Source organism: Pongo abelii, chromosome 1 (genome assembly GCF_028885655.2).
Source record: "Pongo abelii isolate AG06213 chromosome 1, NHGRI_mPonAbe1-v2.0_pri, whole genome shotgun sequence".
Classification (NCBI taxonomy): Eukaryota; Metazoa; Chordata; class Mammalia; order Primates; family Hominidae; genus Pongo; species Pongo abelii.
In genome coordinates, this window is record NC_071985.2 from 216,163,781 (window position 1) to 216,179,992 (window position 16,212).

The window sequence follows — 16,212 nt, forward strand, 5'->3', positions numbered from 1 at the left end:
GGGGGATGGAAGTGGAGCTGGAGCCATGTCCCCACCTGTCCCTGCTGATAAGAGGTGGCCCAGTGGGCTTCCTTCCAGCTGGGTCTCCCAGGGCAGCCTGGAAGGCTCTGATTGGCAGAGCATTGGTGGCAGTCACATGGAAACTGGCTATCTTGGGCAGAGGGGCTTTTTGCGGTTTTCAAGGGCACTCTGTTTTTCTCCATGCTTGACCCGCTTTAGCAGCCCAGTTTCCAGAGTCTCTTCAACGCATTAATTAGCCCAGGTGCCACAGGCACACCCAACGCTGATTTGTCCCCCCAGGTCGCCATGGGCTACTCACACTCCTTGGTGATAGCAAGAGACGAAAGTGAGACTGAGAAAGAGAAGATCAAGAAACTGCCAGAATACAACCCCCGAACCCTCTGATGCTCCCGGAGACTCCTCCGACTCCACACCTCTCGCGGCAGCTGTCATTTCCATGTGCACTGGGACGGGAAGTCAAACGAGGAATTTAAAAAAGCAAAAGTTGACCGAAGGTGCATTTTTGTTTAGACTCCCTGAGGTTCCGTTTTACAAATGATCCAACGTTAACTACCTTTTTTTCTGTATGCTTTCCAAAGTCCCTTTTTTTCCCTTAACGTCGAATTAAAATACTTGCTCATAGTTGAACCATTCCTACAAAAGAGGCAGAAACTTTGAGCAATCTAGGTTTTTTGTTTTTTTTTTTGAGTTTTTTCTTTCTTCCTCTCCTGAATACACTCCCCAAAACACCCCTTTCCAGTTACAATTAGCATCGTGATCCAAGCAGATGCCACATGGAAGAGGAATCGCCATTTACTCAGAAAAAATGTCCCTTACAGGAACCGGCAGCAGCTGGGCAAAGTCGCCGGCCCGCCTCCATCCAAAAATCACGCTCTCGTGCTTCGGAAGCATCCGGGTCACTCCTTTCCTGCTTTTTCTTGCAGATCGGCCTAGGCTGGTGTCGGTTCTGTCTCTCCCCTTGGCTGCCTGTACGCCCACAGCCTTCTGGCTGCGACATTATAGAATCGGCCATGTCCCCCCTGGTGGGGGATTGGGGATCTGTGTTTAGCCATTTATATCTACTTTAGCTGTTAAAGAAGTCCAAATGAAAATCAGGTGATTGTGGAACCATGGGGACTTGGGGGTGGGGCAGAGGTGGGAACATTTGTATCAGTTGAGTCAGCTTGGTGGCTCCCTGTGGAGCCAGGGCTGAGCCTTGTCACGCGCACTCGCCATTTAAGAGATTGATCAGCCAGCAGTCAAGTGCATTCTCCAGTCCTTGCAAGAGGGATCAGCCCTTTCTGTGCCAGCCTCGATCGCCTTGTGCTTTGGTCTCTTTTTCTCCCCCCGCCTGGATCCTGCCTCGCGCGAGCCGTCCTGTTGCTGAGACTCGGGGTACCGTTCTGCTGACCCAGCTCCCTTTAGTCACGTTTGTTTGGCTCTGGTACCAAATAGTTGGGATTACCGAAGAGTCCCCTTCCTTGCGTGTCAGCACGGATGCTGTGACTGCCACCTGCGTCCCCATCAAGTGCCCGTGCCCGAGCTCGCCGCCGTGTGTGCTGCGCTGAGTGAGTTATGAGGTGCCTTTCCCGGAACCCTCCTCTCGCCTGGACCCAAGAGAGGCGACAGCTGTGGCTGGGGCTCTTGGTTTCCAGAGGGTCTGGACTGGTTTGGGTGCTTTAAAATAGATATTTAGTTCAGTGGTGCTTATGGGGGAGATGGGACTAGAACTTAAGTGTGAGACTTGGGTGGATGGGAAAGTTAAATATTGGTCTCTTCAAGTTTTTTTTTTTTTCTTTTGCTATTGTTAGCACTTGTCACTGTCTCCATGTTAAAATGCCAAAAATGATCTAGTTGTTGTTGCTTTTTTCCCAATTTTCCACCCCAGTCGCTCCTTACCGTGACTCCTGCCCTTGGAGGGCATGTAGCAGTGTCTGTCCTGCCAGTCCCAAGGCCCTGTGGGAGGAGACTGGCCTGCATCTCTCTAAGACTTAGTCTGACGCCACGCACATCTCTTGTTCTGTGTTCAATCAGTAGTCCAGGGGAGAAGCTTCTGCTACTTCAGAGCTTTGCTAAACTAACCTAATTTGTCCAAATCACCCCAAAACCACCATCTCTGACTCAAGCTTCCATGCAACAGCCTGATCCGTTTCCCTGGACAGGTCTCTTTCCTGGAATGCAGCCCAGGCACCTGTGCTTCTGGCACCCTTGAGGTCTCTCCTTTGAATCGTGGTCACCGAGAGGGTTGAGGACGCAGCACCCGAAGTCCCAGCCTTTGCAGGAGCCGCCCTGGGCGGAGCTGGACTTAGATCTTTGATGGCCTCATGTAAACCCGCAGCCAGCCTCTTCTAGAACCCTAGCCCAGGGACTGGAGCAGTAAAGGGACCTTCAAAGTGAAGACTGCCTGCCTTGTCCTGCACCTCCTTCTGGCTTAGATTGAAAAATGGGCTTCCTAATGGGTTAAATCCTTTAAAACAAGGAGTTGTGGGGGAAGGGTGTTGTGTACTCCTAGAGAAAGGTACACAGTTGCCCGGCTGGGAATGTGCTTGGCACTGACCCTGCGGGCATCTGACTGGTCTTCCAGCTCAGGAAAAAGAATTTGAAAGAGGCTTAGCATGAAGGGGAATCAAAGAGGAGGTTGTGATTTGGTCGAAGGTGCCTGGTTTAGTGCTGTAATTGTCTTATTATTTTTTTTTATATATATATTTCTTGGAGTAAACATTTTAAATAAATGACATCATTGTCTACTGTCTTGGATTTTGCATTTCTTTTTCGGTTGGAACGGAGCTCTGTTTTTCTTAACTCCTTATATGTGTATTTCCTAAGCTCTGGCACCCACAGAAGGTGGTGTCAGGAGACAGGTGGCCCCAGGGGAGCTTCCAGGTTTAAACTGCACTGGTTGAAGTGAGTGGATCCCCCAACTCTGCCTCATGAAATGCTAGGGGAGCGGGACAGTGTCAGTACCTCAGTTGTCCAATTCAGAAGTGGAGTTCTTCGCATTTTCACTGGGGCTTTGAGAGGAAAAAAATAAGTCACGGGAGGCATCCAGAACGGTGACTGCATGTGCACCCACTCCCCAGACTTCAGCAGGGGACTCTGGTCAGGCCCCGGCCGTGGCTTCAGGCCAGTGCTGCTCTGTGCAGGTAGTGTGGCCAACTGCCCACCAGAGGGCACCAGGAGGCTGGTCCTAGGTTCAGAGACCCCGGACGCTCTCCCTTCTAGGCTGCTGCTGAGTCTATACCGGGCAGAGTCCTAGACAAGACCCTTGCACAGGATGCCGGCTCCCTGCAGCCACAAAGATGCCTGGGATCCTTGGAACCTCGAGTGCTGGCCACCTTGGGTTGACTGGCTGAATAGTGTCCAGACCAGCTCCTGGCAGGCATTGGCCCAGTTTGGGAGAGGAGGAAACCCGTCTCCCACGGCCTGTTAGCTGCAGAAGCAGCATGTGCACTGTTGCAGGACAGTCCAAATGTAAAACACGGTGTTTCCCCATCTCCCACCTTGGGAGCTTGGAGCTTCCCATCAGATGTTCTGCCCTGGAAGAGCCCCCGTGGGCAGGGAAGCCACTGCTGGGGGCAGCGTCCCGGCTGACACGCACTGGCTGGCGTGTATTGGGCACATGCTGCAAATTGAGTGTGTCGCCCCTGACTCCTGCAGGCCACTCTGACAGTCTTCTTTGAGATGGAGTTTCTTTCGCCCAGGCTGGAGTGCAGTGGTGTAATCGCAGCTCCTGCAACCTCCGCCTCCTGGGTTCAAGCGATTCTCCTCCCTCAGCCTTCTGAGTGGCTGGGATTACAGGTGCCCACCACACACCTGGCTAATTTTTGTATTTTTAGTAGAGATGGGGTTTCACCATGTTGTCCAGGCTGATCTCGAACTCCTGACCTCGTGATCCTCCCACCTTGGCTTCCCAAAGTGCTGGGATTACAGGCGTGAGCCACTGCGCTTGGCCTTGTATGTTTGAGACGGAGCTTTCCTCTGTCGCCCAGGCTGGAGTGCAGTGGTGTGATCTCTGCTTACTGCAACGCCTGCCTCCTGGGTTCAAGCAGTTCTCCTGCCTCGGCCTCCTGAGTAGCTGGGATTACAGGCAAGTGCCACCACGCCCCGCTAGTTTTTATATTTCTAATAGAGACGGGGTTTCACCATGTTGGCCAGGCTGGTCTCAAACTGACCTCAAGTGATCTGCCCGCCTCGGCCTCCCAAAGTGCTGGGATTACAGGCGTGAGCTACCCGCGCACGGCCACACAGACGGTCTTGAAGGGAAGGCTGTTTTTTATTCCTGTGTTATAGAGGGAAGTGGGGTGCAGAGAGAAAATGGCTTTGGCTGAGGGACACACTGGGGCAGGTAGGAAGACCTGTGCCTGGAACTACAAAGATCCTAGTAACAAAGATGGCCTCCCCTGTTCCCCGAGCCTGTCCCTGGCTGAGGACAGGGAGCCCATATGACCTGTGGCCTCCCTGGAGGGGTGCCGTGAGAGCTTGGAGAACATCCACGAGACCTTTACCTGCCCTTCCAGGGGCAGCGTAGGCGGCCAATACCGAGCAGCTGGGGCCCGCCAGGCCTGTGGCTGGGGGATGGGAGAAGCCTCCTGAAGTCGGGGGGCAGAGAAGGCAGTCTCCCCACGGGCGGCTCTGGATTTTTTTTTTTTTTTTTTAACGTCCCCCAGGCTGGAGTACAGTGTCAAAATCTTGGCTCCCTGCAACCTCCTCCTCCCGGGTTCAAGTAATTCTCCTGCCTCAGCCTCCTGAATAGCTAAGATTACAGGCACATGCCACCACACCCGGCTAATTTTTTTGTATTTTCAGTAGAGATGGGGTTTTGCCATGTTGACCAAACTGGTCTCTAACTCTTGAACTCAAGTGATCCCCCTACCTCGGCCTCCTGAAGTGCTAGGATTACAGGCGTGAGCCACCGCACCTGGCCTTTGGCTCTGGGGTTTTTCTCACCTGCAAAGCTGCTGCCTCCTGCTATCGTCCTGCCCCGTCAAGCCAGCAGCCTTGCTGGCCAATGTCCTCCACACTCAGTGGCTCCTTAGGCTCCCAGGGAAGAGTGGAAAGGGCTGGAAGGATGGCAAATGGGGAAGGGGACTTGCCCGTTCCTACCCAGCCCTGCTTTGCTCCGAACACCTGCCCCAGCACCACATTGAAGGGCGGGGACCTGCGGGAGCGTCACACGGGATGGCCACGCTGGAGGGTCTCAGGATCCAGCTTAGCTGGTGTTAACACCAGACAGTAGCAGTGGAGCCCACTCTCCAGACTGGGAGGACTCAGCAGGCAGGAATGCAGGGATGCAGGGAGGAGGGAAAGGGAGACAGGAACAGCCCCTTCAAGGCTTTGGAAGGGAAATGGGGGTCACCCCCTGCTAAGAGCATTCTGGGCACTGAAGCATCCTGGAGGGGAGAGGACTCGGTGCCTCTAAAGAACTAAAAGATGGCCTGTTGCCGGTTGAGAGGCACATGGGAGGGCTGGAATCTCCAAAACCCACGGCTGCCCTCACACTGGGTCCCCAGCACTCCCCCACCTACCCCCCACCCCGCCGGCTTTTCCTGTGATTTTTTTTTTTTTTTTTTTTTTTTTTTTTGAGACAAAGTCTCACTCTGTTGCCCAGGCTGGAGTGCAGTGGCATGATCTTGGAGCCTCCGCCTCCTGGGTTCAAGTGATTCTCTCAACTCAGCCACTCAGCCTCCCAAGTAGCTGGGATTACAGGTGCATGCCACAACGCCCCGACTAAGTTTTGCATTTTTAGTAGAGACGGGGTTTCCCCACGTTGGCCAGGCCGGCCTTGAACTGCTGGCCTCAAGTGATCCACCTGCCTCAGCCTCCCAAAGTGCTGGGATTACAGGCATGAGCCACTGTGCCTGGCCCCATGTCTGCTGTGCAGGCAATGGAGGGTTTTGTTTACTTCTACAGAGATGTGGTCTCCCAGCCTTCAGGAATGAGAGGTGCCATGTGTCTTTCTAGGGCTCTATGTAAATAGCTCCAGTCCTCAGAACAACCTCAAGACAGGCACAACTCTTACCCACTTGCACTGGTGAGGAAACTGAGGCACAGAGCCCACTTAGCTTGTTTTCTCGCCTTTGACCAGTACAGGGAACATTTCCTCTCCTTCTCTACAGCAGTAGTGCAAGCACGGCGCCAAATGACCACTGACCTTTGCAGGGGGACACAGTGGGGAGGGATGGGGAGCGGGGCCTTTTGGAGTACATCTTTGTCTAGAGGGTGTGGCCAGTGAGTCTTCAGCCTCGAGCCCAGTGTGGTCAGGTCTAAAGACTTGGCAGCAGGAGCTGGAAATCCAGACTTTGAGTAAATTGTCAGTGCCTAACTTAGAGACATTTATAGCATTGTGCAAGCCCAAGTACACCCAGCTCTCTGCTGCAGGTGTCTGCTAACAGCCAGGGCTGGGAGGGCGCCTCTCTAGGTGCCATCAGGGAGGTGCTGCCCGGAAGGTAACAGGAGAGAAGGGTGTCAAGCTGCCAAGATCTCCCATGGGACCCTTAGGTGGGGCGGGAGGGGCCCAGGGCTGACCGAAAAGCTCTGGGTGAGGGTCTAGTTAAGGGTCAGAGGAGGGACCAATTCATCCACCCTAAGGCGGCCCTTGGCAGAGGTGGGCGAGTTCCCTGGGAAAAGCCCATGGGGGTGGAAGAGTGGACCTTTTGTCCCCCTTCTGGCCCTAGGGCTTCCCTCTCCCCTTTTCCCCTAGAGATGGAGCCCCAGCCCTTGGGGTCTAGAGTCCCCTATTTCTTTTGGCTTTTCTAGACTATCTGAAAATGCAGATGAGCTGATCCATCCCTCCCCATATTTGAAGGCCTGGTCTGTGTCAGTCCCAGGCTGGTATAGGGGTCAGAGCCATGAATACAAGAGGTCTCTAGTGTAGTCCACAAACTCTGCACCACCATAGGCAGGTTAACGAGATGTTGTAAGATGTCCTGGGGTAGCCTGCACACCAGGGTGCAGCTCCTGGATAAAGACCCACTTCTGATCCAGAGACCGGCCCTGCTGCCCCAACCCTGGCTTCTGCCTCGCTTCCTTAGGATGACCCTCCTCCACTGCCCCAGCAGCTGGCAGAGGCTGGCCAGGTCCTGCCTGCTGCCCACAGAGCCCCGGGTGCTAGGACGGGGGCTAGTTTGAGGCTCAGCTCTGCCTTCAACTCCCTGTGGGACATGGACACAGGGCTCCCTTCTCAGGTCCTACCCTGAGGATTAGAGTGTCCTAGAGTCATCATCATCCAGGAGGAGCAGGGTGGGAGCCACAGCACCTGTTAAAGCTTAACAGCATCCCTGTGCCATTAACACGGGTAGTAAGATGGGAATACGCGGCTTTGGGCCCTGGAGCGGACATTTCAGGCTGAGGATCAGCCCAGGTCCGCCCCTGCTGTGCCTTCTCTCAGAGGCCACACCTACAGACCCAAGGAGACCAGAGCCTCCACTTGCTGAGGCCAGCTGCCCGCCGGGCATGGCACCACTCCCACCGCGGGCCTGCCCCCTCCAGGTCCTACCAGGCCCAAGGGGGAGGCCCTCGACCTTCCTCCAGCCTGGGCCGTGGACTCTAGACTCAGCTTGTCCCACTTGCTTAAACCAGAGCAGCATTTGGATAATCTTAAATCCATTTGGATAAGTCCAACCACTTTCTGCCACATACGTAATTTAGACATGAGGGGAAGGACAGCAACTCATGTAGCCAAGTCTCTCCCCCAACACAAGTAGGCCAACATGGCCATAGGTATCTCAGCTCAGCCTTGTCCTCAGTTGTCACTCATCCCCTCCCCAAACAAGGAGGTCACCGCCAAGATGCATTCATGCCCACCAGCACTTTATTGGCTATTTAGTAAACGCCACTTGGCTGAACACTTTTCCATCTTTTCCCCACAGGGGTTCAAGCTGGCGGCATTTGCCATCCTACTGGGTCCGAGGGTCGGGGTGGACAGGGAAGAAAGGGTTCTGGTGCCTGGACTCTCCAGCCTCCTCTACTGGGCAAAGAATCATGCTGTTGCATGGTGACAGTGGGCCATCCACACTGGGGCAGAGCTGGCAGCTCCAGGGCCTGGGTCTAAGGTACCATCTTCCACCATTTGAAGGCAAAGGGCACCCGGCGGATGTTGGCACAGGCACAGATGTCTCCAACCTCCGTCAGGTAACAGTCAAAGTCATTGATGAAGGTGCACTTGAAGCCCAGGGGCTCCAGCAAGCAGCAAATCTTTTCTTCCAAGCAGCAGGTCCCCTTGATTTGGGGCCCGAAAGGCTTGGGGATCCCCAGGTTCTTGCCCATCACAATCATCCGCAGCTGTAGGAAAGACAGGGTGGGTGAGGCCTGAACAGGGATCAGAGGCCTGAAAGCCAGCCGCCCACTTGCATCTCTGTGGTCAGGCCAGACCAGGAGTAGCAGGGCAGGCAGCCGCCTCCTCCAGGTCAGCAAAACCCAGCTCACTTTTGCTTAGCCCTACAATGGCTGTTTCTCAACAGCCAGATAAAATCCTGCCTGGCCAAGGTCTGGGATTGTCAACTTCTCTAGTTTCTATGTTTTGATTATTCTGGCCTCTTATCTAGATGCAAAACATGGGTGCTGCCTCCACTGGAACACTCTCCCCACCCCCGCTTTGTCAGTTGACTGCTGTGTATCTTTTGTATCTCAACTCCTCCTCAAAGAAGCTTCTTACCATTACTCACCCCTACTGGACCACACTGAGCTGATCAAGTTAGAAGACACCCATGTACAATTGGAGCATGCAGGGCCTGTGTCCCTAGGACCCAGGGAAGCGGTCAGCAGGTGTTTAGAGAATTGGGGCACTCAAATGCCTCAGTTCATTTTAAACACCTGTATAATGGGTCAGTTGTTACATGAGAAAGTTCAGATGTGAGCCAGTCAGCATAGGCTTGGTGAAGCCAGGACCTCTTGTACTCACAGCCCCACTCTTGATTATAACTTCTGGTTTAGAATAAGTAGGAACAGAATTTTTAAAAACAAAAAACAGAACAAAAAAAGTTTTGCTCTCGTTGCCCAGGCTGGAGTGCAACAGCGTGATCTCGGCTCACTGCAACCTCCACCTCCTGGGTTCAAGCGATTCTCTTGCCTCAGCCTCCTGAGTAGCTGGGATGACAGGAATGCACTACCACACCTGGCTAATTTTGTATTTTTGGTAAAGACAGTGTTTCTCCATGTTAGACTGGTCTCGCACTCCTGACCTCGGGTGATCCTCCTGCCTGGGCCTCCCAAAGTGCTGGGATTACAGGTGTGAGCCACCACACCCGGCCCCAGAATGTTTTGTTTGTTTTTTGTTTTTGGTTTGGTTTATCAGACAAGGTCTTGGTTTGTTGCCCAGGCTAGAGTGCAGTGGCTCATTGCAGCCTCCACCTCCGGGGCTCAAGAAATTATCCTGCCTCAGCCTCCTGAGTGGCTGAGACTACAGGTATGTGCCACCACACCCAGCATTTTTTGTTTTTTTTGGGAGACAGTCTTGCTCTGTTGCCCAGGCTGGAGTCCAGTGGTGCAATCTTGGCTCACTGCAACCTCCGCCTCCTGGGTTCAAGGGATCCTCCTGCCTCAGCCTCTGATTAGCTGGAATTATAGGCATGCACCACCACACCCAGCTAGTTTTTTGTATTTTTACTAGAGAGAGTTTCAACCAGGTTGGCCGGGCTGGTCTGGAACTTCAGACTTCAAGTGATCCACCCGCCTCAGCCTCCCAAAGTGCTGAGATTACATGAGCCACTGCACCCTGGCCCCAGTTTTTTTGTTTTGTTTTAAAGTTGCAGGGTCTCACTATGTTGCCCTAGCTGGTCTCCAACTCCTGAGTTCAAGTGATCTTCCTACCTCAGCCTCCCAACGTACTAGAACTACAGGTGAGCCACCACAACTAGCCAAGCAGAATAAATATTGGAGACGGAGTTTCATACTTGTTGCCCAGGCTGGAGTGCAATGGAGTGATCTAGACTCAGTGCAACCTCTGTCTCCTGGGTTCAAGCAATTCTCCTGTCTCAGCCTCCAGAGTAGCTTGGGATTACAGGCATGTGCTACCATACCCAACTAATTTTGTATTTTTAGTAGAGACAGGGTTTCTCCATGTTGGTCAGGCTGGTCTCAAACTCCAAACCTCAGGTGATCCGCCTGCCTGGGCCTCCCAAAAATGTTGGGATTACAGGCATGAGCTACCGCACCCGGCCTAGAATGTTATTTTAAGTGCTGATGTACCTCCATGTATCAGACACTGCTGCCCTGGACCCTGGGGATAGCGGACAGGAAGACCCACCCTGAGGTAGCTTGTCCAAGGCCTCACTGCTGGCAGATGCGCGGCAACCTCGACTCTGGGTTGCATAGCACCCCATCCGAAGTGGGCCTCACAGGTTCATCCTTTTAGACCGGTGGGGGAGGGGGGCAGCTCCCTGAGGCTCCTAAAGCGCCTGGCCCATAGTAACTGCCTGGGGAACCTCCAAGCCTTCAGGGCCCAGTACACCTGCTCTCTGGGAGGGGTGTCCCTAACCGAGATGGAGGAGAAGGGGTCTCCCTCCCATTTCCTCATAGGTACCGTTATCTGCTGTCCCCCATCTCTGTAGTCTAGCACAGTGAGGTGGCAGCCAGTGTTGCCTGGGCAGGCCCTCCCCCACCCAGGGATGCCCAGTTGCCCCTCACCAGGTCAGGGAAGTATGGCCTCGCGAAGGGCCTCTTGGGCTGCTGGTCAGAGGGGATGTTAGTCAGCTTCTCCAAGCAGAACAGCTGGGGAATCTCGATGATGTCCTGTTCCACCAGGCCCAGCTCCTTCTTCAGGATGTCACGGTTCAGGTGAATGCACTTCTGTGGGGTGGGGCCAGGAGAGCTCATCAGGAATTAAAATCAGTTTCCTTCCATACTGAAGGTAGGCGATGGCCTGACACCACTACCATCCCCATCACTTGCTGTGTGCCAGGAGCCTCACACGTCATACCAACCTTCTGAAGTGGGCAGTTCCCTTTTTGCATGGGGAAATGGCTCAGGAATGGTCTAGTCAGGAATGGCTCAGGTCTGGTCTAGTCCAGGATCCCACGGCTAGACAGCGTCTGGCACTTCCCAACCCAGACCAGCTGAGCCCAATACCCGGGCGTCTCCCTAGGTCTTGAAATAGGCTTCAGACACAACCCAACACACCTGTCTCCCTAGGTCTTGAAATAGGCTTCAGACACATACCCAACACACCTAAGCTGTCGCCAGGGGCTGGGAGATGCTGTCTCAGCCCCATGCCTGGCTGGCACCCACCCTGCTATGCCAGGGGGGCTGCTCTTGCAAAACAGGGTACCCATGCACTGTACAGGGCATAGAACATTCCTTGGGAACATTCCTGGGAATGTTAAGGACCCAGTGAGTTTTGCTGACCATGCAACCTCAGCCAAGAAATTACCCTTCTCTGGGCCTAAAGCTTCTCCTAGAAGTTGGGGAGACTCTGCTTCTTATAGCCAATGATTCACTTCTAAGATCTCTGAAGGATGGTGACCCTGAACACCATTCTCGGGACTGCTGTGACGGGCCATTTCATCCAGAAAGCATTGAGTAGGCCCTCGTCTATTTGAGTCTGATACTCAGCTTCTCAGAAGTGAGGAGAGCTGGCTTTCTTCAAGGAGGCTGCTGAGCTATGTCATTTTCCGGGAAATGGACCCTAGGCAGCTTGAGTAGCATAATGAGCAACACATGAACTTGGAAGTTCAGACTCATTTCCCCAAATGATTATCTTGGGCTAGCGGTTTTACTGTGTGCCTCACTATCCTCATATGTAAGAGGTGTGTTACTTTATAGGGTTATCTGCAGGGTTTCTAGTGAGGTATCTTGTACAATGCTTGGGCCATCATTGGTTCTCAGCTAGGAACCTGGATAATCAGGGCTTTCTCAGCTTGGGGGAAAAGACGCAGCTGCATAGTCAATAGCAAGTAAACTCCCTCTGACAGTAACTGCAAGCAGTATCTGCCAACAGTCCCGACATGCCATGGCGCTCCTCCCTGCCCCTGTCCCACCCTGGGTCCTCAGCCATCTGACACCATAGAAAGCTGTGTTACCCACCTCCAGCCCTCTTCCAAGCATAAAGGTACATCGTGCTGTGTTTGACTCCAGAGACCTAACTCCTTACTTCTCTAGTCTCCCTACACTGGCATATGGCCAGCTCTAGCCCCAGACCTGGGCCTGTATCAAGACCTGGAAGAAAGGGTAGTGGGCAGCTGTACCCCCCAACCCTTCACCCCTCAGGAGGGGTGAGTGGAAACCTTCCTGCAGGACCTGCGGCACCAGCCCTTTCTTGGGGATGGCTCCCTTCACGCTGGTCCTACCTCCACGTATTCATTCTGCTTCTTCAGGCTTTCATCAGCCAGAAGTTGATCGATGGTTTTGGCTTCCCTTCCTGTAGGAAGAAGTGGGCAGCAGGCCTGCTGGTCAGGGAGTGGCAGCACTGCCCAGAGCTGGGTACACTCGGGCCAGGCCCAGCCACCTGGGTGCATTCCTGGGCCAGTGACCATGGCGAGAGGACTGGCCTATCTCCAGGGATCATACTCTCAGGTCCAATATCTTCCTTCTGGGGACTGACCAGGGTCTACACCAGAACTCCCAGGCAGGACTTACCACCACTGGCCACTCTGTCCCCAGCATGAGGGGGAATAGCCTGTGCCAGGCTGAGGGACACAGCCTAGAGCTTGTTAGGATGATTTCAGCCCCTACTCCCCTTATGCCAATACAACCTGGCACCTTCTGCCTGTGACCCTCTCCAGGTTACGTTACCTTTGTTCCTCAATTGTCTGATATTTGGGACAGGGATGCCCAATTCATTTGCCAGCTCTGAGGTGACAGTCTTTATCATGTGGTTCATGCTCAGCAGATGTCACCTTCCATGGTGCTTCTATGACCAGGAGTTCCTGGGCCCCACCCCAAAGGCTGAGTATCCAGGAGGTCTGGAGCAGGGTAGAAATTCTACATTTTTAACAAGCTCCCAGGTGCGCTGGCCCCTCAGATAACACTTTGGGTATTGAGGGTCTAGAAAAACCTAATACCCCTAGCCCCTTTCTGGGTTCCTACAGCCTTTATTATTTTTTGAGATGGAGTCTTGCTCTGTGGCCCGGGCTGGAGTGCAATGGCATGATCTCAGCTCACTGCAACCTCCACCTCCCAGGTTAAAGTGATTCCCCTGCCTCAGCCTCCTGAGTAGCTGAGATTACAGGCATGCGCCACCATGCCCAGCTAATTTTCATATCTTTAGTAGAGGTGGGCTTTCATCATGTTGGCCAGGCTGGCCTCAGGTGATCTGCCCACCTTGGCCTCCCAAAGTGCTGGGGTTACAGGTGTGAGCCACCATGCCCAGCCTACTCCCACAGCCTTTAGATCAGAAGTGCAATGGCACTAGCCATACCACCTCTGCTTGTCCACCTGTGTGTTTCCTTAATGTAACCAGAAGACCCACAAAGTCCCAGTCCCTAGATACTTAATCCAACATGCCCTGAATAAATCCAGGCACTAGCATTGTTAACACCCATTTTCCCCCAACTTGGGGCCACCTATGTGCTAAGTGAGTCCCCTTCAAATACATCCTAACAAACTCTAGGCCACCCCAGAACATCTGGTCTACTTGTGTTGTAGTGCCACTAGAGCAGCCTAGAAATAAGACGTTCCAATACGGCAATTTCAACAGCTTTTGTGCTTCCCTGGCATCCTTTCTGCCAAGCGTGACAGAATGGCTATGTAGAAAGGGCCCCTGGGAAAAGGAGGACCCCAGTTCTGTTCTGTGGAAAGGGAGTTCCCTTACCATTAGACAGGAGCTGATCTGCTCTAAGCTCGTCAAACAGAAGAGCATCGCCATAGCCTTCCTTCTGTTTCTCTCGGAACAGTTTATAGCAGGCACTGGGGCTGGCCAGGAGCAGCTGGAAGCCCTGGGAAACAGAACTTGGGTCAGAAGCCAGCTTTCTCAACTGGATATGGTGGCTCATATCTGTAGTCCCAGCACACTGGAGGCCGAGGCAGGCAGATCATCTGAGGTCAGAAGTTCGAGACCAGCCTGGCCAACATAGTGAAATTCCATCTCTACTAAAAATACAAAAATTAGAAAGGTGTGGTGGCATGTACCTGTAATCTCAGCTACTCAGGAGGCTGAGGCAGAATTGCTTGAGTCCAGGAGGCAGTGGTTGCAGTGAGCAGAGATCACGCCACTGCAACTCCAGCCTGGGTGACAGAGCAAGACTCTCAAAAAACAAAAAAACCAAGAAAAAGCTAGCTTTCTTTCCAGAATCTTCCAAGATTCCCCAACAGAAGGCATGGGGACATGGTCAGATGTCCCTTCTCCAGACCCCAATACAGACCTTTTCGCCCTCATTCTTGTCATCTGTGGGGATGAAGCACATGAACTCATCCACGTGGCCAGACATTAGCCAATCTGAGTAGAGCTCTACCGGCGCTTGGACCTGCTGGGCATAGAGGAAGTCTCGGAGGGTCTTACTCATGGCCCGGCCTTCTGCACTAGAAGGAAGATGGAAAGAACAGCTCTTGAGCCAGTGTGGCCCAGGCTGGTCACCCTCCACTTGGTGTCATGCTGCCTCCAGGGAGCTGGCCTCTCTGACCGTTGTGTGAAAGAGGCCGGTCCATAGCAGATGGGTTGGTTACGAATCCCTTACTCTGACCCCACTCAGAACAGAGCCTAGTGTTTCTAGACAGACAAGCCCAGACACAAGTATCATTTTGGATTTATGGCCACTAAGAAATCCAACCACATATCTCTTGGAGATGACACCCTGGTGGACCAAATTTCACTTGTTTCAGTTTAAACCCTGGAATCAAAGAATAAATGGTTTATTCTCATCTTTAGTCTCCCACGTGAATCAAAAGCTCAAATGTCTTCAAGTTTAAGAAATGGTCCATAATGCGTGACCTGCTGAGGTGCTATGAGAAGCAGGCGGGGCCAAGGGAATGACCATGGTCCCTTCCTTTCATTTGGAGGCGTCTGGCCTGGTGGCTCACCTGGGGTAAAAGCTGCTGCCAATGAGGACTCTGCCCAGGGGGTACTCTTTCCCTTGGACCTTGACAGGTGGGGACACCATCAGGTTCCCAATGGAATCCATGCTGGCCACATTATGGTCCTCAGTGTCCTGGATCATGTAGCCAACACCAGGGCTCTGGGGAGAGACCCAGCCGGGGAAGGGGTATTAGTAGGGGATGGCTTTAAGCCCCAGTCTTATCCCTTAATCCAGGCTCTCAGGTAGACTTCCACATCCCCTCCCCCCAGAGGCTACCTGGGCCCTCTCCCCACTTGGTGCCCCATCATTTCTAGGCAGGCCCCAGGCCTGAGAGATTGGACTGAGCTCAGATTAGCCAAACCAAGTTCCACACCAGTGAGTACTTCATGGGGAACTCATCAAGATCGGTGGCCTGAGGCGTGTCGAGGATCAAAGACGTTGTCTTGTGGGGAGCCTGGGTGTAGCAGAAGGCCATCTCATCCTGGAATGGAGAGGAAGACAGATTGTTTGCCAGTCACACATCTCCCTGGACCCCATTTAGGGAAAAGATACGGTAAGAACCCCCTTCCTTCCTGCCAACTCCTGCTCAACTCTCAACATCCAGCTCGGATATTGCCCCTTCTTGAAGGCTCTCTGATCCCTCTCTCTCCCCTACTCTTCAGGTTTAAGACTTGAGCATCCATGGCCTGGTGTGGTGGCTCACACCTGTAATCCCAGCACTTTGGGAGGCCAACGTGGGTGGCTCACTTGAGCCTAGGAATTCAAGACCAGCCTGGGCAACATGGTGAGACCGTCTACTTAGAAAAAAAAAAAAAAAAAGCCCAAAAAGTTAGCCAGGCATGGTGGCTCATGCCTGTAATCCCAGCTACTCAGGAGGAGGTAGAGGCTGCAGTGGAGCTGAGATCGCGCCACTGCACTCCAGCCTGGGTGACAAAGACTTGAGCATCCAAGATTCTTCCTTTCTTCTTTTGTAAGGAATCCATTAACAAGCCTTACTGGCTTACATTCTGAGTCAGCTCTGCGCTGGTGCCACTCAGGAAGCCACCGTGTCTCCACCCTATGCCACTACAACGCCTTCCAGTTTCGCTTCTATTCTTGCCTGCTCTTAAGATCTGTTCCCTACATCTTAGCCAGAGGGGTCTTTTGAAAACCTGAACAGTAACCTTTCATTCCCGATTCATGCTTTGAGTGTCTCTTGTTTGCCTTTAGCTTAAAAGGTTCCTTAACCAGGAGGTAGCCCTGCCTCTCACCTTTGTTCACTGTGATC

At 53.1% G+C, this 16,212-nt stretch overlaps 2 protein-coding genes across 3 annotated transcripts in view; one reads left to right on the forward strand and one right to left on the reverse strand.

Moving 5' to 3' along the window:
- RCC2 (regulator of chromosome condensation 2) overlaps nucleotides 1–2,757 on the forward strand; it is a 32,998-nt gene extending 30,241 nt beyond the window's left edge. For both annotated transcript variants that reach the window (XM_024251375.3, XM_054540930.2), the window contains exon 13: nucleotides 301–2,757. In XM_024251375.3, coding sequence (XP_024107143.1) covers nucleotides 301–405 — 105 coding nt within the window. In that variant the 3' untranslated portion in view covers nucleotides 406–2,757. The remainder of the gene's footprint in view (nucleotides 1–300) is intronic.
- A 5,031-nt stretch (nucleotides 2,758–7,788) lies between these two features.
- The window catches only part of PADI6 (peptidyl arginine deiminase 6), a 29,473-nt gene continuing 21,049 nt past the window's right edge, over nucleotides 7,789–16,212 (reverse strand). Inside the window, exons 10-16 of the mRNA XM_009234463.3 lie at nucleotides 15,319–15,426; nucleotides 14,950–15,104; nucleotides 14,295–14,451; nucleotides 13,745–13,868; nucleotides 12,282–12,352; nucleotides 10,624–10,785; nucleotides 7,789–8,280 (exon numbers count right to left, since the gene is read on the reverse strand). Of these exons, the coding sequence (XP_009232738.3) occupies nucleotides 8,047–8,280; nucleotides 10,624–10,785; nucleotides 12,282–12,352; nucleotides 13,745–13,868; nucleotides 14,295–14,451; nucleotides 14,950–15,104; nucleotides 15,319–15,426 (1,011 nt within the window). The 3' untranslated portion in view covers nucleotides 7,789–8,046. The remainder of the gene's footprint in view (nucleotides 8,281–10,623; nucleotides 10,786–12,281; nucleotides 12,353–13,744; nucleotides 13,869–14,294; nucleotides 14,452–14,949; nucleotides 15,105–15,318; nucleotides 15,427–16,212) is intronic.